The sequence below is a fragment of the Leptonychotes weddellii genome, chromosome 5 (genome assembly GCF_054177405.1).
Source record: "Leptonychotes weddellii isolate Sample4059 chromosome 5, ASM5417740v2, whole genome shotgun sequence".
NCBI classification, from domain to species: Eukaryota; Metazoa; Chordata; class Mammalia; order Carnivora; family Phocidae; genus Leptonychotes; species Leptonychotes weddellii.
Window position 1 is genome coordinate 64,035,439 of NC_138373.1, and position 26,070 is coordinate 64,061,508.

The following is a 26,070-nucleotide window of genomic DNA, read 5'->3' on the forward strand; positions in this document are numbered from 1 at the left end:
ACACTGTTGGTGGGAATGCAAGTTGGTACAGCCACTTTGGAAAACAGTGTGGAGGTGCTTCAAAAAATTAAAAATAGAGCTACTCTATGACCCAGCAATTGCACTACTGGGTATTTACCCCAAAGACACAGATGTAGTGAAAAGAAGGGCCATATGCACCCCAATGTTCATAGCAGCAATGTCCGCAATAGCCAAACTGTGGAAAGAACCAAGATGCCCTTCAACAGATGAATGGATAAAGAAGATGTGGTCCATATATCCAAGGGAATATTACTCAGCCATCAGAAAGGATGAATACCCAACTTTTACATCAACATGGATGGGACTGGAAGAGATTATGCTAAGTGAAATAAGTCAAGCAAAGAAAGTCAATTATCATATGATTTCACTTATTCGTGGAACATTAAGGAATAACATGGAGGACATTAGGAGAAGGAAGGGAAAAAGGAAGGGGGGGAAATTGGAGGAGAGATGAACCATGAGAGACTATGGACTCTAAGAAACAAACTGAGGGTGTTAGAGGGGAAGGGGGTGGGGGGATGGGCTAGCCCAGTAATGGGTATTAAGGAGAGCACGTACTGCATGGAGCACTGGGTGTTATACGAAAACAATGAAGTGTGGATCACTACATCAAAAACTAATGATGTACTGTATGGTGACTAACATAACATAATAAAATAAAATTAAAAAAAAAAAAAATTTTTTAGGCCAGAGCTGACCCAAGGATCTTCTATTCTGGACTCCACAGGAAAACTTACTCTCTTAAATTCTATTCACACAACAATTAGGTAAACTCATGCTGGCCCATGAGTAGAGTGGGCAGCCATTTTCCTACAAACTAAGCTCACATACAGACAAGTTACGAATTTAACACTGGAGCTATGAGGTAACCAACTACCTAGAAAAATTTGTATTCTTGAATAGGTATGTTATCCTTTCAAGATTTAAACTGAGAGATTATGTTCAAACAATTCAGCTATGCCCCGGAAGATCCAAGAGGTATCAGGTTTGCAACAACAAATGACAGGTCACTTCCTTCAGGGACTTACTTATTTACTAAGCATATTGGGCTAAAGACCAAAGACCTATCAAAAAAAGATTATAAAACAATTTTAGAATATTGGCATTAAGATGGAAAATGAGGCTTGTTTAAGTAAACCAAGGCCTATGTCTAGTTAACAGCCATGCAACTGTACACTATTTGAAACCATTTCAAACAGCAAATTAGAATTGACTCAAGAAGACAAATATCAGTACTCACTTTTTTATTTCTCGGAGCAACATTCGGATAAGGATGGTCTGAAGTGGTTCAACCATCAATTTCCTCCACATATCCAATGCTAGCTGCCAGGAAAAATAAAAATTATCAAGGATGAATTACCTAGCATTTGTTTTTAACATTTATTAAAATGTTAAAAGACTTCTTAAAGTAAAAATACACATCAAGTATTTACAACTAATACTTCAAAAGTCAAATGAAAATTGAATATACATAAAAAAATGGATTTCTAATTTAAATTGAAAATGAGTATCAGATTGTATAAAGAACAGAATTAAGGCTTCAATTAATTGAAATTGAATTGAATTCAACTGAATTAATTGAAAATCTTAAAGAAATAATTGATTTGATTTTTATAAACTATAATTTACTGGTTGTTAATTAAATGCCTGGTATTATGGAAAGGCTGTATAAATGTCAAGACTAAGAGAAACAAAGGAATTATGTTAAAGTGATTTGGCTGTTGGCTGATTTTTAAAATTATAAAACCTCTCATACAAACATAAAAGGTAAGTCAATTAAAAGAATAATAAAATAGACTATCCCTGTATTCACCACCCAGTTTAAGAAACACAACTTCCCTATTAGTGTTGCTCTAAACGTCCTCCTACTTTCCCCTCAGAGGTTACCACAACCCTGAATTTTGTGTTAAATCATTCCCTTGCCTATAGTTCTATCAAATGTGTACATATCCCCATATTTTTTTTAAATTTTAAGTCCAGTATAGTTCACATACAGTGTTACGTTAGTTTCAGGTGTACAATATAGTGATTCAGCAGTTCTATGTATTACTCAGTGCTCATCAAGATAAATGTACTCTTAATCCCCTTCATCTACTTCACCCATCCCCTCACCCACCTCCCCTCTGGTAACCATCAGTTTGTTCTCTATAGTTAAGTCTGTTTATTTTGTTTGTTTTTTCTCTAACTGACTTATTTCACTTGGCATTATACTCTCTAGATCTATCCATGTTGTTGCAAATGACAAGATTTCATTCTTTTTTATGGCTGAGTAATATTCCTTCGTATATATAGACCACATCTTCTTTATCCATATATCTATCAATGGACACTGGGGCTAATTCCATAATTTGGCTACTGTAAATAATGGCGCAATATACACAGGAGTGCATATGTCTTTTTAAATTTGTGTTTTCATTTTCCTTGGGTAAATACCCAGTAGTGGAATTACTAATTATAGGATATTTCTGTTTTTCATTTTTTGAGGAACCCATTCTGTTTTCCACAGTGATTGCATCAATTTACATTCCCACCAACAGTGCATGGCGGTTCCTTTCCACATCCTCACCAACACTTGCTAGTTCTTGTCTTTTTGATACTAGCCATTCTGACTAGTGTGAGGTGAGATCTCATTGTGGTTTTGATTTGCATTTCCCTGATGATTAGTGATTTGAGCATCTCTTCATGTGTCTGTCGGCCACTTGCATCTCTTCTTTGGAAAAATATCTATTCAGGTCCTTGCTTCATCTCTTAATTAAATTGTTTAGTTTTTTTGATGTTGATTGTGTAAGTTCTTTATGTATTCTGGATATTAACCCCTTATTAGATGCCATTTGCAAATATTTTCTCCCATTCACTGGGTTGCCTTTTGTTTTGTTGATGGTCTCCTTTGCTGTGCAAAAGCTTTTTTATTTTGGTGTAGTCCCAATAGTTTATTATTGCTTTTGTTTCCCTTGCCTGAGGAAACATATCCATAAATATGTTGCTAAGAATGATGTCCAAAGGAATACTACTTATGTTTTCTTTTAGGCATTTATTAAATTGTTCAGGTCTCATGTTTAGATCTTTAACCCACTTTATTTTTGTGTATGGTATAAGAAAGGGGTAGTTCCATTCATCTGCATATAGCTGTGCAGTTTTCCCAACACCATTTATTGAAGAGACTCTTTTCTCCATTGCATATTCTAGCCCCCTTTGTCATAGATTAATTGACCATAGAAGTGTGGGTTTGTATGCATGGGTCTTTTATCCTGTTCCACTGATCTATGTGTCTATTTCTGTGTTAGTACCATTCTGTTTTGATTACTACAGCTATGTAAGATAGTTTGAAATCTGGGATTATGATACCTTCAGTTCTGTTCTTTCTCAAGATTGCTTTGGCTAGGGGCGCCTGGGTGGCTCAATCATCATTAAGTGTCCGCCTTCGGCTCAGGTCATGATCCCAGGGTCCTGGGATCAAGCCCTGCATCGGGCTCCCTGCTCGGCTAGAAGCCTGCTTCTCCCTCTCCCACTCCCCCTGCTTGTGTTCCCTCTCTGTCAAATAAATAAATAAAATCTTAAAAAAAAAAAAAGATTGCTTTGGCTATTTGGGGTCTTTGGTGGTTCTATACAAATTTTAGGATTATTTGTTCTAGTTCTGTGAAAAATGCTATTGGTATTTTGATAGGAATTACACTGAATTTGTAGATTGTTTTGGTAAATCCTTGTGGTTTTAACTGGCATCTTCTTGTGTGAGGCTGGGCATCTTTTTGTATGTTTATTGTACATCTTTTTTTTCTGTGAAATGCCAATTCATCTCTTTTGCCCACAATTCCACAGTATTTATCTTGTTCTTAATAAAAACTAGAATTTTTTTATATATTGTAGAAATTAATCCCTTGACAGTTTTATATATTGCAGTCATAGTTTGTGACTTAACTTTTGAGTTCCTTTATAGTGTTTTTTTAGTAAAAATACATTATACTTTAATGTCTCAAAGTTATCAATCTTTTCCTTTATTGTTTGTATTTTTCTTGTCTTTTAAGAACTTCCTTACTCTAATGTCAGGGATATGTGTGCTCTTATATTGCCATCCAAAAGTTTTCAAGTCTTGCCTTTCATATTTAAACTCCAATATATTTTTCCCATAAAGAGTACAAATTATTCCAGTATCAAAAATTGATTGCTCCTCTGTTTCCAATATAATTGCATCTACACAGCCATTATTCTGGTTTTAGCCTCTCTATTCTATTTCCCTGGGGTAACTTTATCCTATTTCAAATAAGTAAAAGCATCCACCATCCCACAAGGACCATTCTTCAAGTTTTCCCTTATTTTTTGCTTTTTAAATAGCACAAACAGGGGAAAAGGGTGATAAAGAAAATGAGATGTTATAAGCTATGACAGGAGAACAAACTATGAAGCCTTTTGAAAGCAAGCTGGAGGAGCTATCAAAATTCAGGGTGTGCTTAGACCCAGAAAATCCACTTTCAGGTACCCACTCTAAGAAAATGTCTGTGTACAAAGAGATATATACATAAATGTTAACTCCCTAAATGTAAGATCTGTGTCTACTTTGTTCACTACTGTATTCTTAGTATATAGAAAAGTGCCTGGCACACAGAGGGGTTCAAAAAATTTTTAATAAATGAATAAATGAACAATGATATTCACAGCACAATTGTTCATAACAACAAAGAACTAAAAACTAAGGAGAATAGTTTAATAAATGATTAATAAATTATTCTATATCCCTATTATAGAATACTGAGCTCTCACAAAAATAAACTTACGTGCAAAGAACTAGACACATTAACCAAAAAACAAAACAAAACAAGCAAGAAATACAAGTTGTAAGATATATGGTATGCTATCATTATGGTACATATGATATGATACCATTAATGTTTAAAATACAAAATTAAACCATCATGTGCATAGTATAAGTATTCATATGCAAATGCACAGGTAAAATTCAGGCAAGACATATTGTTTATGGTGACTTCCTCTGGGAGGAAGAGTGAGCTTGATGGTGTTGGTGATAAGGGACAATTATTAAAATATTCACTAATAGTCCTACGAACTAAAGCAACTACTATTTCCCACTAATCTGTTACTCTACATCCTTTTTCCCCTATAGTTTTATTTCTATTAAACATATAATGTGTCCAGATTTTTTCATGAAATATTTTCCCCTTTATTAAAGTTTTTATGAACTATTTTCTACTACTAATTTATCTCTTTGCCTTCGTAACAAAATCATACTGTACATATTCATCTATGTATAGTTTTTACTGTTGGATATTAGACATTTAGATGGTCTACCCATTAGTCACCCTTATTAACAATAATTATTTATTTTGGTGTAGTCCCAATAGTTTATTATTGCTTTTTAGGCATTAATTAAATTGTTCAGATCTCATGTTTAGATCTTTAACCCACTTTAAGTTTATTTTTGTATATGGTATAAGAAAGGGGTTGTTCAATAATATTTAATTTTTAAAGATTTTATTTATTTATTTGACACAGAGAGAGAGTGTGAGTATAATAAGCAGGAGGAGCAGCAGGCAGAGAGAGAGGGAGAAGCAGGCTTCCCGCGGAGCAGGGAGCCGGATGCGGGGCTCGATCCCAGGACGCTGGGATCATGACCTGAGCCGAAGGCAGACGCTTAACGACTGAGCCACCCAGGCGCCCCACAAGGAACACTTTTAAATATTTGAACTTTTTTCCTGTTATTTATTATTTTCACAGTACAGATTACTAGACATGGGATTATCTGGTTAACAGATATTACGCATTTTAAAGTCTACTGAAAGACAACGACAAATTTCTTTCCAAAAGGATTATTCTAAATGAAATTTCTACTAATGCCGCATCTTAGCTGTTTATTTCTTTCATTAACACTCACCACAATTTCACATTAATTTCTATTCTTATTTGGCATTGCTTCCCCATGAGGACAGAGACCTTCTGTCTGTTCACCACTGTATCACCAGTACCTGGCTACTCAATAAATACATATTACATGAATAAACAAACATTGTACTGGAGTATTTCTTTCACAGTGAATATATGCTTTATGTAATTTTCCACATTTAAATTTGTACTGTACCTCAAGAATCTGAAAGAACTACTGATCTCCACACTTCATTGTTTTACTCTGAACTTCTTTAATTACTTTTTAAAGTTAAATTTGTTATATCCATAAATCTGTATATCCTCTCTTTTAGGATCTCTTTTAAGCCTATGACCTTTGCACTTTATTTTTTTTAAAGAGAAGGAGCATGCATGCACATTAGGTGGGGGGAGGGGCCGAAGGAGAGGGAGCAAGAGAAAGAATCCTATGCAGGCTCCACACCCAGCATAGAGCCCGACACAGGGCTCAACCCCACAACCCTGAGATCACGACCTAAGCTGAAATCAAGAGTCGGATGCTCAACTAACTGAACCACCCGGGCGCCTTGACTTTTGCACTTTTTAACTACAAGAATCTCAAGAATATTTTCTGAATACTCTCAGAAAGTATTTTCCTAAAGACTTTTTATGAGCTTTTTCACATAGTGGAACTATTAACCGTCATTTATTCAACCATCATTAATTTAATTATTAAAATAATACTAATCATACCTCTTCTGTTAGCTATGTGAAGATTCTTAGGAAATCACTGCAGTGTTTTATTAACTTAACATTTAGGATGTTTTAAATCTTGACAATGTTAAGATAGTCAACATGGTGTCCTTAAAAAAAAGACAGTGAATCAAATTCCCTCAATATATATAAAAACACTCTCATGTTTGCCAGTCATTTAAAGAATTTCCTACCTCTCCTATTTCCATAAGTGGTTCATTCATATCTACACCACCATAGCCATACTGAAGGTCAGCTTCTGTCAATTTATTCTTTTTAATAAACTGGGTGTTGAGATACCTGAAAAACAAATATAGTACCATTGGACACTATGTTAAAATCAGCAGGAAAACAAATTAACTTGCAACTTGAAAATAATAATTTTAGGGTTATAAATCAACTACAGAAGAGTGTGGTAATATATCCAAAGAAATTCTGCAGAAGTTAGAAATATAATTTAAGAGGATCAAAGGTATCAGCCGAAGGCTTTAAGAGCAAAAGAATAACCTCTAGAGTAGGGGGAAAAAACCCTATTACCTCAGTCTCACTTTAAAAAACTCAAGGGTTTTGCTCTAAAAATTTCCAGTACTCATATAGCCCAACAGCTCCTACCCAAGGAGCTTCTACAATCCTTCTACAATATAATTTGCTCATTCCCAGATTCTTCTTAGAAAGTCAGGATAAGTTCACTTTGCAAAGAATTAAACCAAGAAATAGTTAAACAATAAAACTCAGGTCAGTCCTTCAATTTATATCTATCACCAGGAAAAGATGTAACTTTTCATTTTTAAACAACAACAAAAAGAGATTAGATTAGTAGGTACTATTATAGACAGTAAGAAGTATGGGCAAAACTGACTAATGTAAGATCACTTTGTCTACCAGAGGAAAACAGCTTTATAATGTTTTGACATATTCTAAGACTAATAACTGTAATGAACTCTACAAATTACTGAGATGAATATAGATTTCTTTAAAGTAAATAAAATGTGTAGGAAGGGCTCAAAATATTCTAGCACTCACTTTTCACAATCTTAGATTTCACTATAATGCCTATAATGCTCACCACCTAAAAGTACTGACTTGAAAGGTTCTGCCATGTGTAAATAGCTATAGACAACACAAATAGGCAAAAGCCACAAAATCTCTACAGTAAAACACACACTTTCTAGTGTTCACTGCATCAAAATGAAAAGTCCACTTCATGTTTGCAGACAAATGAAACTGAAAACAAAGACAACAAAAATTTCAACTGCATAACTCCACCAACAACTCTAGGAGACAATGAAAAACACAATTCCTGGAATTAACTCCAAAGCTGTACAGATAAACCATTTACAAAAGTTGCACTCCCACACTAACTACAAGCCTCTAGACTCCAGGGCTTAAAACCTTGGTACTCTCTTTGACATTTTAGTCTCCTCTACCCATATGTTAAAATGTCCTATTATATTTTTCCTTCAAAATGCCATTTCACCCTTCCTTCCATTCTCTCTAGTAGTATATCCACCTAATTTCATGCTGGCTTTTCAACCATGCCTTCCAATTGAAGAAAAGGGAATAGGACTGAGAGAGACAGAAGAAAGAGGTAGAGAGAGAACATCTGGGAGATCTGGACTGAAATAGGATATATAAAGTGGAGAGATCTTTTAACCTCTGGCCTCTGTCATCAGGCTCAAACACACTTCTCTCAGGCCTGATCTGATACCAATCCAAATGAACTTTAACTTCCCATCCCATTAAAGTAATTAAACGCAACTGTTTTATATTTTTCACGGTACTTACTACTTTGTGAAATAATTCAATTCTTTTATTTGCTTACTTGCTCCGTACATCTGTTGCCTCTCTAGAATATAAGAAATACAAAGCAAGGACCTTGCTTACACAGCATCCAGAACCAGCGGCAGGTAAATATGAAGTCCTCAAAAAATACTTCCTTGATGAACTACTGAATACATAAATGGATAGCATTCCAGACAGCAGGGAGAGCAAAAGCTAATATTAGAATACAAACTTAGAAAAGCAGCCTGGAGCCAGATCATAAAAGCCACAAATGCCAGGAAATAAAAGTAATCACTAATATTTACGGAGCTCGTGTCATGTGTCAGGCATACCCCTAAGCATTTTATGTGGCTGAATACTATGAAGTAGATATGTGTGCTACTACTATGACCCTCCTTTTATATGTAAGAAAACTGCAGCTGAGAGAGCTTAAAGAACTCGCCAATGGTCAATCTGCTAGTGGGTGACAGAGCTGGCACAGAAATTTCACAAGTTCTCCCTCTCTCATTCAACAAGTATTGACCAAGTGTGGACTCCAAATCAGGCAGTGTGCCAGGCCCCAGGGACAGAAAGATGAAAAACAAAAATGTGGGCTTCCTGCACAGAGTTTACAAATCCGGTAGAATATACAAACATAAACAAATACAATATTTCAACAGTAACATGTGCTCCCTGAGTAGTGGGAATTTAATTGTCGTATATGTGCCTTCCTATATGGATCCTTTGCACCAAACCAGTTTCTTTTTTTGGTCTGTGGTACCATGGCCATCCCAGTAATCCCACTAAAAGATTAGAAACATTTATCTCTCATCCTTCCATTTTACTCCTTTAATCAGCTGCTCTTCACATCCTCCTAAACTACTACTCATCCTCTCCCATTAGTTTCCTTCTCTCTTCCAATGCCTTTTGTTTAATCTCTGCTTCGATCATGTGCAACACTCCCATGACTGGTCTCTATTTCCTGTTTCCGCCGTCTCTAATTCATCTAAAATTTACTCACCTATTCAGAGTACTAAGTAGCTCCTTTATACCTATAGAGTTAAGTATAAACTTCTTAGGATAGTGGTTTGTTAATGCTGAACAAGCAGCTGCTAGATCTGCAGAGGTCTGGAATCACTGTTCCGTTTCAAAGATCTATATGTATATTCTTGAGCCAGCATACTGCTTTAGTGGAGCTTTATATTTTGTATCTGATAGGACAAGTCACTATTCTCTTTATCTCATGGAATAAAACTTGAACTTACGTTAACTGTATCTTTCTCATTCCAGATTTCTACTCCTGATGTTAAGTTTAAGCTTGACAGACAAGCTTTTAAAATAATTTAAAGATATAACTTAAAATGTAAACAGTGCAATTTTTCATTTTGATGTGGATACAATTCTTAACTTCTAAGTCATTGGAGTATTTTACAGTCAATTTTATTCATCACACATTTGTTTTTAAATAAAGACATATGTTCTAGGAAATCATAAAAGAATCAGGTCCCAATAATTTCTTAGAATATTTTATACTCTACCACACAGGCAATACCTGGCTGTTCTGCTCACATATAATGCAATAGTTTTTATAATTTTTATAATGTTTTTATAATTTATTTCACCAACAAAGTGTCTAATAAGTATCCTTTGCTTTCCTGGAATATTAGCACTGACACAATTAAAAATAGTACTTGACAATAATGAATAGCCAAAATTTTGAAGCCTCAGAGAAACCAAGCATTTCAATCTGTCTTAGGAAATTCCATTACAAAAATTGTTCTCATGCTAATACCTACTGGATTTCAAGAGTTGTTAGTTCCCCAGCTAATATCTTACGTACTACACCTCAAGAGCCAGCAGGGTCTAAAGAGACATGTAGTACTGGGAAACGTGACGCAGGAATATCATTATTTTCTTTGAAGTCAGAATCCTTAAATTACCTATGCTAATGCATATCCATTGTATAAATCAATCAGAATAAAGAAGAGGCTAGAAATTACTTCATAAAAGTGTTAAAAAATACTTTTAAAACAAAACTGAATTTTTCCTTTATATTTCTTTACACAGATTTCCTTATAGAGTATGACTAAAAATGATTAGCTAGCCTGGATAACCTCAGTACCCCACAATTAAAAACTATCATTAAGCAGTTTTCATCTAATTATTGCCTCTTTGAAAAGGATTTTACCATCTATTCTACTAATATAATTAAATAAATGATCAGCCACATGATGCCAACATCCCAGTGGTCAAATAAAATTCTCTATAGGTGAATCCCATGAGCCATTAGTTCTAAGTCTTTGCTACAGACAGTGGAAGGTTACTACGTGATTTCAGAGAGTGATCAGATGTGCATGTTAGAAAAAAATAACATGAATTCAGTAAATAGAATAAATTTGAAATCAAAGGCCAGAAGACTGGTTACAGGGACTTTATCATTAATAGTTCAGGTGAGAAATGATAAAAAGCTTGCAATGCAAAGGAAATAATGAATTTAAGAGACATCTGGAGGACCTGACCAATAGGGATCAGGTAGAGAGGACAACCCTAAGTGAAGAAAGGATAAGTGAGACTTCTGGCATCTATGTCTGGATGTACAGTATTACTACCAATTAAAATTAGTAATACTGGGGCGCCTGGGTGGCTCAATTGGTTAAGTGTCTGACTCTTTTTTTTTTTTTAAAGATTTTATTTATTTATTTGAGACAGAATGAGAGACAGAGAGCATGAGAGGGAGGAGGGTCAGAGGGAGAAGCAGACTCCCTGCCGAGCAGGGAGCCCGATGCGGGACTCGATCCCGGGACTCCAGGACCATGACCTGAGCCGAAGGCAGTCGCCTACCCAACTGAGCCACCCAGGCGCCCCTAAGTGTCTGACTCTTGATCTCAGCTTGGGTCTGAATCTCAGGGTCGTGAGTTCAAGCCTTGCACTGGACACCATGCTGGGCATGGAACCTACTTAAAATAAATAAATAAATAAATAATAAAAATAATACTGGGGACAGTGTGTATGTAAAAGATAACAAGCTCAGTTTTGAAATCTGCAGTACTACAATGTACCCATGGAATACCCTGAAGGTATAGGCAGGCTAGGTAAAAAAATACTCCTCTGAAACTCAGACCACCTGGGATAAACACATATTTTGGTGGTTAGCAACATATAGGTTGTAGCTAAAACCAGGAGTAACTGAAATCATTTTAGAAAGAATGCATAGTGTAAGATAAGGGATGAGAACAGAATCTATCTAAATGACTAAAAGAGTGTATCTAGAATGAGACTAAAGTAGAATGAAGAAGTGAAATAGGTTTAATTGGGCTGATCTGGGTTTAAATTGTGATTTTTTTTTGTAGCTGAGTGACCTTGAGCAAAGTCTTAAATGACCTCTCGGAGAGCCTAGTTTCCTCAGCTGCAAATTTGGAGACACCAACTACCTCATATGGTTTATATACACACATACATTTGTGTATATAGCATATATATTTAATAAAACTTCACTAACAGTACCAATTTATTATTAATATTAGTATTAATTTAAATAGTACCAAATTATTGATTTTGATGCAGGAGAACATAGAAAACTAAAAAAAAAAAGAGAAAGAAAGAAAACCAATTTAAATCTTTACTAAAATGTCTCAGCTCAAGAGGGAACCCACTGCACACAGCATACTGTACTGGCATATATTCTAAATACTCTCTTAAGTCATCTATATACCAGTGGCCCAAGCATGTAGCCAAAGGCATGCATGTGCTCTCACACCTATCCTTAAAATTCCTCTAATTCTCCTCCACAATTTAGCTAGGGAATTCTTTTTTTTTTTTTTTAAAGATTTTATTTATTTGACAGAGAGAGACACAGCGAGAGAGGGAACATAAGCAGGGGGAGAGGGAGAGGGAGAAGCAGGCTTCCCGCGGAGCAGGGAGCCTGATGTGGGACTCGATCCCAGGAACCTGGGATCATGACCTGAGCCGAAGGCAGACGCTTAACGACTGAGCCACCCAGGCACCCTAGCTAGGGAATTCTTAAAAGTTCTATTCATGACTATCTTACTTTGGTGGACGAGGGAAAAAAAAAACAACCATGAAATGTCAGGATGTTTTATGTATGGCAAACACTTTTATAAAAGCCAAAGCCACGGTAAACCTTGTGCTTGTCAGCAACTGCTGGCTTCTGATTTTATTACATTTGGCTCTTCTAAGAAGAAATAAAAGCTAATGGAGGTTGGAATAAGCTCCAGTTTCTAACAGAGGCAACTTACAGTAAGTAAACTCCAGTGTTGTTATAAAAACCTACAGGAACATGAACCAGCGACAAAGGACAAACACGCCAAGAGAACCAAGCCCTGGCTTCAGTGTGGTAGTCCAGCAATGCATGGAATAACTGTACAGATAATACTCTGACACCCAGCTTCACTCCTCAGTTTCTCACTGGGGAGAAGTGAGGAGTTTCTCCCCAGTGAGAAACTGAGGCAGGGATCCATCTCTGCCCATGCCACAATGCATAGGCCAAAATTATCACCTCCTCCATCGCAGGCCACAACCATTTCAAGAGCAGACACTCTCATTCCAAGTGTCAAAGGCCCAGGTGACTTAATGACACTATTCCTTATTTATCCACTATTCTTCGGTAAATAGGTTTCTGCCTTATGTACCCAGGAATTTATTTCCATTGTCTATGTGAATGGGTTAGAAAGGATCAGCGCAGAGTACCACAGGAACATGCAGGAGTGACAGCTAACACAAAAGATCTAAATAGGAGACTGCGTAGAACAAGGAAGAGGGAAGTTCAGAGACGGGAATGGTGAAGAAACACATGAGAATTCGTCATTCAGAGAAAGGAAGACAAGCAATCCAGACAGATACAACAGCACAAGGAGAGGCAGGAAAATGTGAGAGATCATAGGACATTATGACACTGTAGGTAATTTAATATAATGCCTAAAGGATAAGGTAGAACTTCAAGAGAACAACTGCTGAGTGCTTTAACTAAGTGTTTCCATGAAGCATAAATTACTGGATCTTAGAGTCAAGTAAGAGCATACAGGAGGGGAACATGGGTTTGGATTTACTCCACCAAGTTTCATCCAAGCTGAAGTTGCACTTTGGAACTCTGTCAAGATCTAACATGTGCCATATATATATAGAGAGAGAGTCCCAGACAATACGAAAAAAAATAGAACTATGAAATTAAATACAGTTTTAGTTTTCAGAGAATAACTTTCCATATACTGCCTAGCTCCCAAAGACTCACATGACCCAGACTACAGACATTTCCCCATAGCAAAGTCCATTGACTAAAAAATGCTTTAGTTTTGTTCGTTTATTTAAAAATTTAAAAACAAAAAGCCAAAACCCAAAACTCCTTCAATTACTGAATACAGGCAACACTGTTTAGGTTGTCAAAGAGTTTAAAGGCATACTTACCTATACAAGCAGTCCATATAGTCTGCACCTTTGCTATATTCCTCCCAATACCTATGATACATAACAAGTACTTGCTCTTCAGACTCCAGAACTCTCTATATAAAGAAGAAATATATTTTTACTTGGAAAGCACTAATGATTTTCATTTGTAAGCTATGAAATTTATAAAAAATGAATGTTCTAAAAAGTCTAAATTACATTTACAAATTACATTCTAATTTAACTGCTTTTAGTAAAATTGAAACGACCAGAAAAAAGTGTGTCTTAGATATGAAAATAAAGCATTCATCCATACTAGAGAGTAAACAGTTTCATTCTCTAAAAGGATAAAATGTGATGGTGTGAGGTTGTCTTTGGGCTAGAATACCATATTAAGATCAGTTTAAAAGAGGATGTAATTCTACTGCCACATATCTGTGTGCTTCCTCAAATCCCTCACTTTTGATCATCCTGCTAGTTATAAAAATATATCATTACTCTGAATTATTCACTTATGTCAATAAGACTATTTATGAAAATTGACACCTTTTCTATATTCCCCAAATAAGTTGTTTTATATTTACTTAACAGAAATCTGTTACTTTTTGAAAAATAAAAATCAAGCTTAAATCTGAAATCTAACTTTTTAAAAGTTATTTTTGAAGGAAATCTAGTCTAACAGTAAAAATACACTGGACTGATATTCAAAAGATATTAGGTTCTTTTATCTCAGTTCTTTCATTAACTGTCCATATGACTTTAAGCAAGTCATGACCTCAATTTCCATCTAATTAATTCTCTGCTGAAAAGCTATGCTTTTAAACTTGGAATTTTAATAATTAAGGCTCAAGAGACAGAAACAACCTATATATAGTATCTTTTTTGCCTCCCATATTAATAAATTAATTAAAAATAGCAAGTACTATTAATAATGCTGGGGGAAAAAGCACACTTAGAAACTGCTGCTGCTGGGTGAATAAATACAAGAACAATTTGTTACTATATAGCAAAACAATAAAAAATGTTCATGACCTATGACTTAATAATTCTGTATCTAGCTATTTATCCTATAAAAAACTCAGCTACACAAAAATAATTTAGATACCAGGATATTCATAGCATTCATTGTTTATAAAAACAAATTATATATATTGCAAATAATCCATATGCCCAGCAGTATGACAATATTTTTTGTGTGTGTGTGTTTACTGTTATGCTAATCACCATACATTACATCATTAGTTTTTGATGTAGTGTTCCATGATTCATTGTTTGTGCATAACACCCAGTGCTCCATGCAGAACGTGCCCTCTTTATTACCCATCACCAGGCTAACCCATCCTCCCAACCCCCAGTATGACAATATTTAAACAAATTGTAGTATCTCCACACAATGAAAAATTTTACAATCATTGTCAGGATTATAAAAGTCCATTTGATGACAAAGAAAGAGACTTATTATTAAAATCAAAAAGATTATAAAGTGTATAATATGATTCTGTTTTCTAATAAAAATGGACGTCTACACAAAGCAAAAATATGCTAAGGACAAATATCAAATTTTATATATATATATGTATATATATATTAACATATGCCCAAACAGATGTATTTAAGTATAGATAATCAAAAATATTCATAGTAGCTAATTCTGGAAGTATGAGTATTGTTTCGGTGATAATTTTCTTCTTTTTGCTTATCTGTATGTTCTAAATTATCTAAAACGGCAATGCTGGGACGCCTGAGTGGCTCAGTCAGTTAAGCGGCTGCCTTCGGCTCAGGTCATGATCCCGGGGTCCTCGGATCGAGTCCCGCATCGGGCTCCCTGCTCAGCGGGGAGCCTGCTTCTCCCTCTGCCTGCCGCTTCCCCCTGCTTGTGCTTGCTCTCTGTTTCTCTCTCCTTCTCTCTCTGACAAATAAATAAATAAAATCTTAGAAAAATAGAAAAAATATAAATAAATAAATAAAACAGCAATACAATACTTTAGTAATTAAAAAAGTTCCCTCCCCCAAATAAAATTTTCTTCTCACAGGTGAAACTGCTTCAAATCTGTTGGCTATGTTAATAATTTACTTAGTTATCAACATATTAGCCAACTTCTTTTTTGTCACAGGATCTGAGAAAACATATGGTATACAATTATGTAAGTATTCTAAACATTCATAGAACTATTTCACATCATTTTAAAGTGCAATTATACCAATGTTAATTTCCTAGTGTTAATAAATGTACCACTGTTATACAAGATGTTAACCTTAAGCTGGTAAAAAGGATATAGGAATTCTGTACTATTTTTGCAACTTTTCTGTAAGTCTGAAAGTATTTCAAATAAAACATTTAAAAAAACACAACCCATGCTAAAATATAAAACCGCAAAATTTTTAAGTGCCTTACACAGGTAACAATTATGGTATAACCAAAGTTCACTAGATTATCATAGCAGAACTTTAACTTTAAAACTAAATTATTAAACATTGTAACAACAATTTAAAGTATCTGTTATCAAAACTGCTTCCATGAGCTGACAAATGCACATATTAGAACACTAAAATGTATCTGCCATGTATAATAAAAAGTAGAGCATTTCCTTCAAAAGTTTTAAAAGGGAAACATCACATGATCAATTGTGCTCTGGGGTTATCACTTTATTTATTTATTTTTTTTTTTTAAAGATTTTATTTATTTATTTGCCAGAGAGTGAGAGAGCACAAGCAGGGGAAGCAGCAGCAGAGGGAGAGGGAGAAGCAGGCTCCCCACTGAACAGAGAGCCCAACGCGGGGCTCGATCCCAGGACCCTGGGATCATGACCTGAACCGAAGGCAGTCGCTTAACCGACTGAGCCACCCAGGCGCCCCCAGGGTTATCACCACTTTAAAATGTATCTGCATCTAGCCACATCCAAGGTTAGACACAGTATTATATAGTGTTATTGTATCTCCATTTTATTTAAATTTAATTAACATACAGTGTATTATTAGTTTCAGAGGTAGAATTCATTAGTTCATCAGTTGCATATAACACCCAGTGCTCATTACATGAAGTGCCCTCTTTAATGATCACCCAATTAACCCCATCCCCCCACCCTTCTCCCCTCCAGCAACCCTCAGTTTGTTTCCTAGAGTTAAAACAGTCTCTTACGGTTTATCTCCCTCTCTGATTTCATCTTACGTTATTTTTCCCTCCCTTCCTCTATGATCCCCTATTTTGTTTCTTAAATTCCACGAGTGAAGCCATATGATAATTGTCTTTCTGACTTATTTTGCTTAGCATATCCTCTACTGTATCTCCATTTTAAAGATAAACAAACTTAAATTTTAATCCATAAGGGAGATTAAGTGAGTTGCCTATGGTCACACAGCTAATGTAAGGTAGAGTCAAGTTTCTAGCCCAGACAATAAGTGATCTCTTCCAGTTCCTGATCAGATCAGTAGTCCAAAATAAGAAATACTGTCTGTAGCCAAATCCCGCAAATTCTTTGTTCATACACAGATCAAGTCCATGGTGTTGCCCTTGTATATATGGCATACTAACTAAAATAAGTGGTCACAGGGACAGTTTCTATCATGCTTTTTAATTTGCCATTTCCCTTTTTCATTTTAGGTTTTTGTAAGATTTTATGTAGGATATGAAGAGGTAGCTAAATGGCTAAAATAATAAAGATAGAAAACGGTTCTATAATAAACACCATCCAGAGGACATAGAAGCAAATTTTAAAGTTGAACAAACCTTGATTTGAAACCCCACGATTTCAGTTACTAGTTATATGATGCTGAATAACTAAACTGAGAATCTAACAACATAATGCTTAACTCATAAACCTTAAATATATATAATCAGAAAAATGCTATTTAGGAAACAAAGCAAATAACCTTAACCTGATATAAGTTCTGCACTGGAAAACAGTAAACTAGTCTAATAATTAACTACCCAGCTACAAACATATTTATATCATGTCTGTACCACTCCTTACCTTGTGCAAATGCCGTACGTGATTTTCCAAAAAAATCTTAGTTTCTGTATAAAGTCTTTCTCCAAGGGGTTCAGGATAGGCCACACATAAAGCATAGATATCTCTAGTTAAATTGTTAAGGTTTTCATATTCATTGGGGAGATAGTACTTTAAAATAAGAGATTTACCTCAAGTTTGCCATTAAAAAATGAAAAATCCTTTCAGGCAATTTAAGATTATACAGATATAGAAAAAGTAAAAAAAAAAAAAAAAAAGCCATGCTTACTTTAAAAAGCACTATAAGTGTTATTCATTTAATCATTCAACAAATATTTCTTGAGGATTATTAGACAGCATTGTAAGGAAAACTGTTCTTGTCAAAGAGCTTAAAATTCAGAGCGGCATTCTGGTAAATCAAGTTACCCAGAAATCTACAAAATAAGGTTTATGTAAGGATGGACATAAGCATAATATCAACAAAGGGCTATGGAATATCACAAGCAGATATGTCTATGCAATTCTGAGAAACAAGTTACAAAAACTACTCATTTGACACATTTTCCCACATCATAGTACTCCTAACATCCTACAACCTACACACTATCCTTCAGTATTTATTCCATTAGAAAGAATTACAATATGAATAGTAATATCAATTAAGTTTTTGAGTACCAACTAACTACCTTGCTAAGTATCACAAGTGGTAGATACGCTGTAGCAGACAGTTCTTAATCAGGAGACAGAGGGTGCCTGGGTGGCTCAGTTGGTTACGCGACTGCCTTCAACTCAGGTCCTGATCCTGGAGTCCCAGGATCGAGTCCCGCATTGGGCTCCCTGCTCAGCAGGGAGTCTGCTTCTCCCTCTGACCCTCCCTCCTCTCATGCTCTCTCAAATAAATAAACAAAATCTTAAAAAAAAAAAAAATCAGGAGACAGAGGAAATGGGATCTGACTGAGACTTTAGTTTTACTAGCCAGTGATCCTGACCAAGTCTCTTAACCTTTCTGCATTGCCATTTCATCTCTAAGCTAAGGGTAATAAACCCTCTCTTGATATCTCTACAGAATCCTTTTAAGACCCAAATAAGTTCATGAATGTTAAAGTGCTTCATAAACTATGCATCACTGAACAGATGTTGAAGATAAAGCATACGTGAAGCAATCTGAGAACAGCCTAATTAGAGATGCAGATAAAAACTGAAAATAAGGTTATTTGGGATGGAGTCAAGTATTTAATATACTTAATATACTTTTACTTATATTATAAATATATTCAATATACTTAATATAAGGATCGGGAAATATTTCAAAATAAAAATTTTGCTTAAAAATATGGAGGTAGGTGGGCGCCGGGCTGGCTCAGTTGGAAGAGCATATGACTCTTGATCTCAGAGTTGTGAGTTCAAGCCCCATCTTGGGTGTAGAGATTACTAAAAATAATAATAATCTTAAAAAATTTTAAGAAACAAACTTTCATTATAAAAAAATATACAGGGGCGCCTGGGTGGCTCAGTCGTTAAGCGTCTGCCTTCGGCTCAGGTCGTGATCCCAGGGTCCTGGGATCGAGCCCCGCCATCGGGCTCCCTGCTCAGCGGGAAGCCTGCTTCTCCCTTTCCCACTCCCCCTGCTTGTGTTCCCTCTCTTGCTGTGTCTCTGTCTGTCAAATAAATAAATCTTTAAAAATATATATATATATAGAAGTAGGATGAAGATTGTTCCTCTTCTATATCTCCATAACATTTTATACATTCTTCTTCTATAGAACTTACTTTTATACAATAGAAATTATTTATACCTTTGTCATCCACACTAGCCTGTTCTTAATCATCTCTAGAGTCCCAGCTCCAAAGCACAATTCCTGGCACATAAGAGGCACTTATGAAACACTTGGTGATGGAAGGGAGGTAGGGAATTAATATCATGTGCTCTGTTTACCTAGCATCCTTACTTCAGAAAGAACAAGCAGCCCTCTCCATATGAGGTCAGGGATGGGTAGATTTTGGTCAGACTTTCCCAGGATCCTTCTAAATCCTTTTACTTGTTTTTAATTATATATAATTAGTAAATAATAAAACATCTTCATGTATATATGTATACATTCTTCAGTATACTATTGTGCTAAATATAAACTGAAAAAATTTTTACAGTAAAAAAAAAAAGCAAAAATATCCATATAGTGTAATATTGCTGTGCCAGGTTTTTGTTTTTTGAAGATTTTATTTATTTGACAGAGACAGACAGCATGAACGGGGGGCAGAGGGAGAGGGAGAAGCAGACTCCCTTTTCAGCAGGGAGCCCAACTCGGGGCTCAACCCCAGGGCCGTGAGATCATGACCTGAGCTGAAGCCACCCAGGCGCTCCTGTGCCAGGTTTTTTTGTAGAAAAAAAAATATACAGTAAGAAACAAACTATTATGATTACTTTAAACAAGATATAATGAACCTTTATAAATAGATTTAAAAAATAGTATATAAGAACTATTTACCAACAATAACATAAAAATATTAACCTATATTACAAAGAAAATAGAAATTTCAACATACATCACCTAAGAAAGAATTTAGAAATTTATCTGGACACAAATTTTAAGAGAACTGATAATAGTTCGGGGAAAGGAGAAGGAGCAAGGTATGAATACAGAAGAAAGGTGCTCCAAAATAATGTATTAGATGAGCTCCTGGATCTAGCTTGGAGGTTTCAGCTATAAATTCCTAAGGGAAAAAAAAAAGTCCTAATTCGCCACATAGGAGATTTGTTTTATCATACATTTATATTCAATCTCAATTACTCATCACAATCTTACCCTAGTAAAAACAAATATAAAATTGTTGTCAGAATTAAGTGTATTAGAAGTGAAGAGAATAGTTACCCCTAGTGACTGAGGGGGCATGTGGGGTGCTTCTGGGATGCTAGGAGTGCTATTTATTGGGTACATGGTTACGTTCATGTTATGAAAATTCACCTGTGTGTTACTGTCAGTGTGTATACTACACTTAAATTTCAATTTTTTTTAACAAAGATTAAATTTAGGCAGGATCTAGATCAACAATTTTTTTGGCTTAGGTGTTGATGCATTTAAGATCTTTAAGTTCTGAATACTTCAAGAATTTTCATCTATCATATTTGCTCTTTTTTTTCCCTGAAGCCATAATACTTATTTCTAGAATACACAACTTGATACTGAAAAATTAACATGATTCAATACCATAATTTCAGCATGATATGCTAATTATGTGCCCAAATGTTTTGTATCACCAAAATTAGGATCTCAATACATCCACTGCATGTACATGTAAACAAAATTGGCTGAAAGGACACACTACAGGACTTACCTTCTTTCCACTTAGGGAAAAAGGATCTGTGCAGGGCAGGGAATACAGGGAGACTTTCCCATTTCAATCCATATACAGGATTTATATACTGTTTGACATCATCAGTGAAGATGTATTTGTGTTTCTTTTCAATGGAGTCTACCTTAATAAATCTTTTAATTTTTTAACTCACCATAGTTTGGGGTCTCAGTTAACCACTGTATAATGCCACTTAACTGTCTAAAAGATATTTCTAAATATGCTATTTTTCTCTAACCTATTCAAATATCTAACCACCCTGGAAATATTTGGGCCTTAGGAAGAACACCTAACCCCTACAGGATTCAATTATGATTTGGTTTTAGACAAGGCACTTTAAAAAACAAAAAATGGGAAATAACTGGAGAAGGCCAGTTTTAGACTTAAACATTGTCTTCTCCAAAGTCATCTTTTCCTTAAGTTACTCTTTAGGGAGCCAGGATATAAAAATTCCTCTATTATGAACTTCCCACTTATAAAAATTCTCAGACAAAAAACAAAACTGTTCCAGAGCAAAAGTTCTGAACTCTGTTACAACCAAAAGACAGTGTTGGCCAGCAGCAAAATCATTTACTTTGGTTCATTTTCTCTATTAAAGGTGCTACCTATGCTTGGGCTTAATTTTTAATTTTAACACTATTAATTCTATTGGGTAGTGGGTCCAAAACAATGAGTTCTACAATGGGGATGTAAAGATTACCCACAGCAGCAGGACACACACCATCAACCATTTTCTAAGAAAGAAAATTCCCCACTTGGAAAGGAGGAGTAACACTGTTTTATTACTTTGGGGGTCTTGACACTGGGCTGCAAAATCCACCTTCCTTTCTTCTGTCTCTGCTCCCCCTCAACTCTTGCTGTCTAGTCTTTTTCTGTCTGGGCTCTCACCTCCCCCTACCTTAGGCCCTCATCCTGTGTGTCCTGGTCCTGCTGAGGGCCACTGCAGATGACTCTCATTAGAAACGAGAAAAAGAGGGCGCCTGGGTGGCTCAGATGGTTGGGCGTCTGCCTTCGGCTCAGGTCATGATCCCAGGGTCCTGGGATCGAGTCCCGCATCGGGCTCTCTACTCCTTGGGAGCCTGCTTCTCCCTCTGCCTCTCTCTCTCTCTCTGTCTCTCATGAATAAATAAATAAAATATTAAAAAAAAAAAAAAAAAAGAAACGAGAAAAAGAGGGGCAGCTCGCTGGCTCGGTCAGTGGAACACGAAACTCTTGATCTCAGGGTTGTGTGTTCAAGCCCCATGTTGGGTGTAGAAATTACTTAAAAATAAAATCTTTAAGACAAACAAACAAACAGAAGAAAAAAAAAAAACAAGGACAGAAAACCAAGCCATGGGAAAAGAAATACACATTGTATGTTTATGGGTTCTTATTATGAAGGTTTAGCTTATAGGAGATTTATATGGATGTGCTTTTAAGTTATGTATATTACATATAACAGGAAACAAATTTTTAAACAGTGCTGGTAAGTTAAAAAAAAAAAAGAAAGCTTATCTTAAAAATTGAAAATGGTACAATGACCAAAAAAGTATTGACAATAAAAAATAAAGATCTTTATTGACATTTCTGAAGAAAAAGAATAAACATGCAACATGTAAAAGATGCAATATCTATGAAATCATCAACTAGCAAGCAAGGATATAAAATTACTGGTTAAAATGGAAAAACTTTAAAGTGTACAGCTACAGAATCACAATAATCAAATATTCGTCTGATTTAATTTGGAATAGAGTGAAAATGTTACTGATGCTTCAAGCAGAGAAAACTACAGATAAGACCTTTCCCAATCTGTACAATCTAAGAAAAAATGATGGGCTACTAAGTGCAGACACCAAGGTTAATAAGAAGTTCTCCTAAAATTTGTGAGGATCATCAGGGATGGAGATGACCTACTTCAGTATTTTTCAATGTAGTCAAAACTGGTCTATGTTTGAAAAGATGCCTGACAGAATATATATTAGAAATGAGGACAACGGTACACTTGGTTTTAAAAACTGGTTTTCCTATCTGGGAGAAATACATTCATGTAGGCATTTTAGATTTCCCCTCAATCACTTTGGACTTACATAAAACCATTTAGAATCTAACTTGCCCTTAAGTAGGAGAGCTTCTATATTATACTGTAGGGTTTGGTAATTGTCTTAACAGCTACCAAAAGGCAGAAAACCACAAATAAAAGTAAACCAAAACAGCCAAAGAACTCCAACCCAGAAAAACACAACAGTAAATCTAGATCTATACCTAGCCTTACTGGAGAAAAGCACTTGATAGAAATCCTTAGTAAAGGGTAAATCCCAAACCACCCTAAGCTGTCATAAAGCTTTTGTTAGGAAGTATTATTACTCGTGTTAGAGAGAATTCCAAAAATGGCCTCCTAAGATTTTCCACCCTACTACCTGGGACTGCTACTTTACATGGCAAAAGGGACTCAGAGCACAAAGTCAGAATTATGATTACTAATCAGCTGACCCCAATAGAGAGAGTAGCCTGGACTTTTCAGGTGTGCCTAATCCAATCAAATGAGCCTCTTAAAAGCAGATCCCCATCTGCTTCTAGCCCTCTGTGGTTAATTGCAGAAGGGGAAGTCTGAGAGAGCACAGGAAGATTTGCCATGTCACTGCTGGCACTGAAGATGGAAGGGAGTCACATGCAAAAACTGAGGTGTAACAAGTCACTGAGAGCAGTTCACAGCCAAGAGACAACAAGAAAATGGAGATCTCAGAACTATAACTGCAACGAATTGAATTCTCCCAATTAACAGCAATGGGCTTTAAAGAGGCCCTGAGCTCTAGATGAGAGCCAGCCAACTCCTTAATTTCAGCTTTGTGAGATCCTGAACAGAGAACCCAGTCACACCATGGACCTCTGATCCACAGAACTGTGAGATAATAAAAGGATGTTTCTCAAAGACACTAAATTTGTGGTAATTTGTTATGTATTAAAAAACTGATGTCTTTTATTTACATTACCTATCAACCAGAACGCCTTGCATTGTACCTGGATGCAGTACATTTATGAAGGATAAGTGTTAAGAAACCTGCTTATCAACACAATAAAAGAACTAGCTAAATAGTAATGTTATTTATTTCATCTGTACAGTATGCTTAATGACATTTAATTGATAGTAGCTATTCACTCACCAAATATTTAGTGAATACCTACATGTGCCAGATGTTGGGAATACAGCAGTGAACAAAATGGCTAAGAATCCCCGCCCTTATGGAGTTTATATTTAGTAAAAAATGCTGTGGACAGGGTTCCATAAATTCTGTACTTACACATGTTAAACACTTCAAATTACAGACCAAGCTTCCTTAATGCCCACTTCAAGAGCATAAGGAGACTTGAGCATTTTACTTAAGCATTCTATCCTACGAGTAAGTCATCTTATCCCATCACTAAACCACGACATCCTCAGCTGTAAAATGGGGCTAGTAATACATATTTTACAACATCACTGGTAACAAATTAATCACATACATGTATAAGTTGAAAGAAAAAATTATGACACAGAAATATATACACAGCATGATTCAATTTATATAAAGTTCCAAACACAGAAAGAACCAATAATTGTTAGGGCTGTATACATAAGCAGTTATACTATTTAAAAAAAAACAACAGGAAACAATAGGTGCAAAAGTCACAATAGTAGTTTCCTCCAAGATAAGGAGTGGGCTTGTGAACTGAGACGGTCATGTAGTGGGGGAGAGTTGGTGGATCCTGGCAGTGTTCTAGTTCTCAACCTGTGCAGCGATTATGCAGGGGTTTGCTTTCTAACTATCTGTTCAACCCCACATGTACATCTTATGAACTTTTCCACATATGTACCAGTTAACCCTTGAACAACGAAGGAGTGAGGAGTGCCAAACCCCCAGCAGAAGGAAATCCACATGTAACTTTTGACTTTCCCAAAACTGAACTACTAATAGCCTACTGTTTACTTTACCTTATCTGAAATATAAATAGTTGATTAACACCTATTTTGTATATGTATTAGATACTGTATTCTTACAATAAAGTAAGCTAGAGGAAAGACAATCTTATTAAAGTCGTCAGGAAGAAAAAATACATTTTCAGTACTGTATTTGTTTAGAAAAAAGGGGGGGAAGGGGTGCCTAGGTGGCTCAGTTGGTCAGGCACCTGGCTCTTCATTTCGGCTTAGGTAATGATCTCATGGGTCCTGAGATTGAGCCTCATATCAGGCTCCACACTCAGCAGGGAGTCTGCTTGAGATTCTCTCTCTATTCTCCCTCTGCCTCTCTCCTCCCCAGCTCTCTCTCTCTAAAATCTCTAAAATAAAATAAATCTTTCCCCAAAAAACCCACGTATAAGTGGATACATGTAGTTCAAACCTGTGTTCAGGGTCAACCACATTACACTTCACACACCCCAAAAAATGCTTTATAAAAGATCAATTACTATCACATATGTTGATACACAATTTGGAGGAGGCTTCTTTTCATTTTCAAAAGATTAAAGTTTTATAGTCTCTAAAATTTCTACCTAAGATACCTAAGGGTCAGAAGTCAACCTCATATTTTTGGGCAAATTAACAGGGAAAAGGATTTTACTTCAGAACAATTAGTAACACAGTCCTTTATTTTCCAAAATAAAATTTAAAGTAAGAAATTCCATTCTTAATTTTATTGTTTTCTCAGATATTCTTTATTTTAAAGAGAGAAGAAAATTCATGAACAGGTAACTGGACTATCTTAGATGAATCAAACAATAAACATTTTAGAAATAAGTGACCGAAGCGACACTTTCCAGGGAAGTCAGGTATTTCTATGACCAACTCCTTCTTTCTCTGTTCATATTTTAGTTGAAATAGCCTTAAAACTACCTATGTACTTGTCTAGTGAAACCTTATTAACACACAAGTAACTTTAACATTTTCCATTTTATTAAGATTCCTATGCAAAACAATCCATGATGTTCCATAAAAAAATTAGACTAATTCAATAATAAGCTCTTCAAAGGCAAA

The 26,070-nt window shown here is 35.6% G+C and overlaps 1 protein-coding gene across 5 annotated transcripts in view; it reads right to left on the bottom strand.

The window, feature by feature from the left end:
* CUL2 (cullin 2) overlaps positions 1-26,070 on the bottom strand; it is a 101,000-nt gene that overhangs the window by 50,836 nt on the left and 24,094 nt on the right. For all 5 annotated transcript variants that reach the window (XM_081820867.1, XM_081820866.1, XM_081820870.1 and 2 more), the window contains 4 exons: positions 17,757-17,859; positions 13,807-13,901; positions 6,819-6,924; positions 1,262-1,344 (listed from right to left, as the gene is read on the bottom strand). In XM_081820867.1, the coding sequence (XP_081676993.1) occupies positions 1,262-1,344; positions 6,819-6,924; positions 13,807-13,901; positions 17,757-17,859 (387 nt within the window). The remainder of the gene's footprint in view (positions 1-1,261; positions 1,345-6,818; positions 6,925-13,806; positions 13,902-17,756; positions 17,860-26,070) is intronic.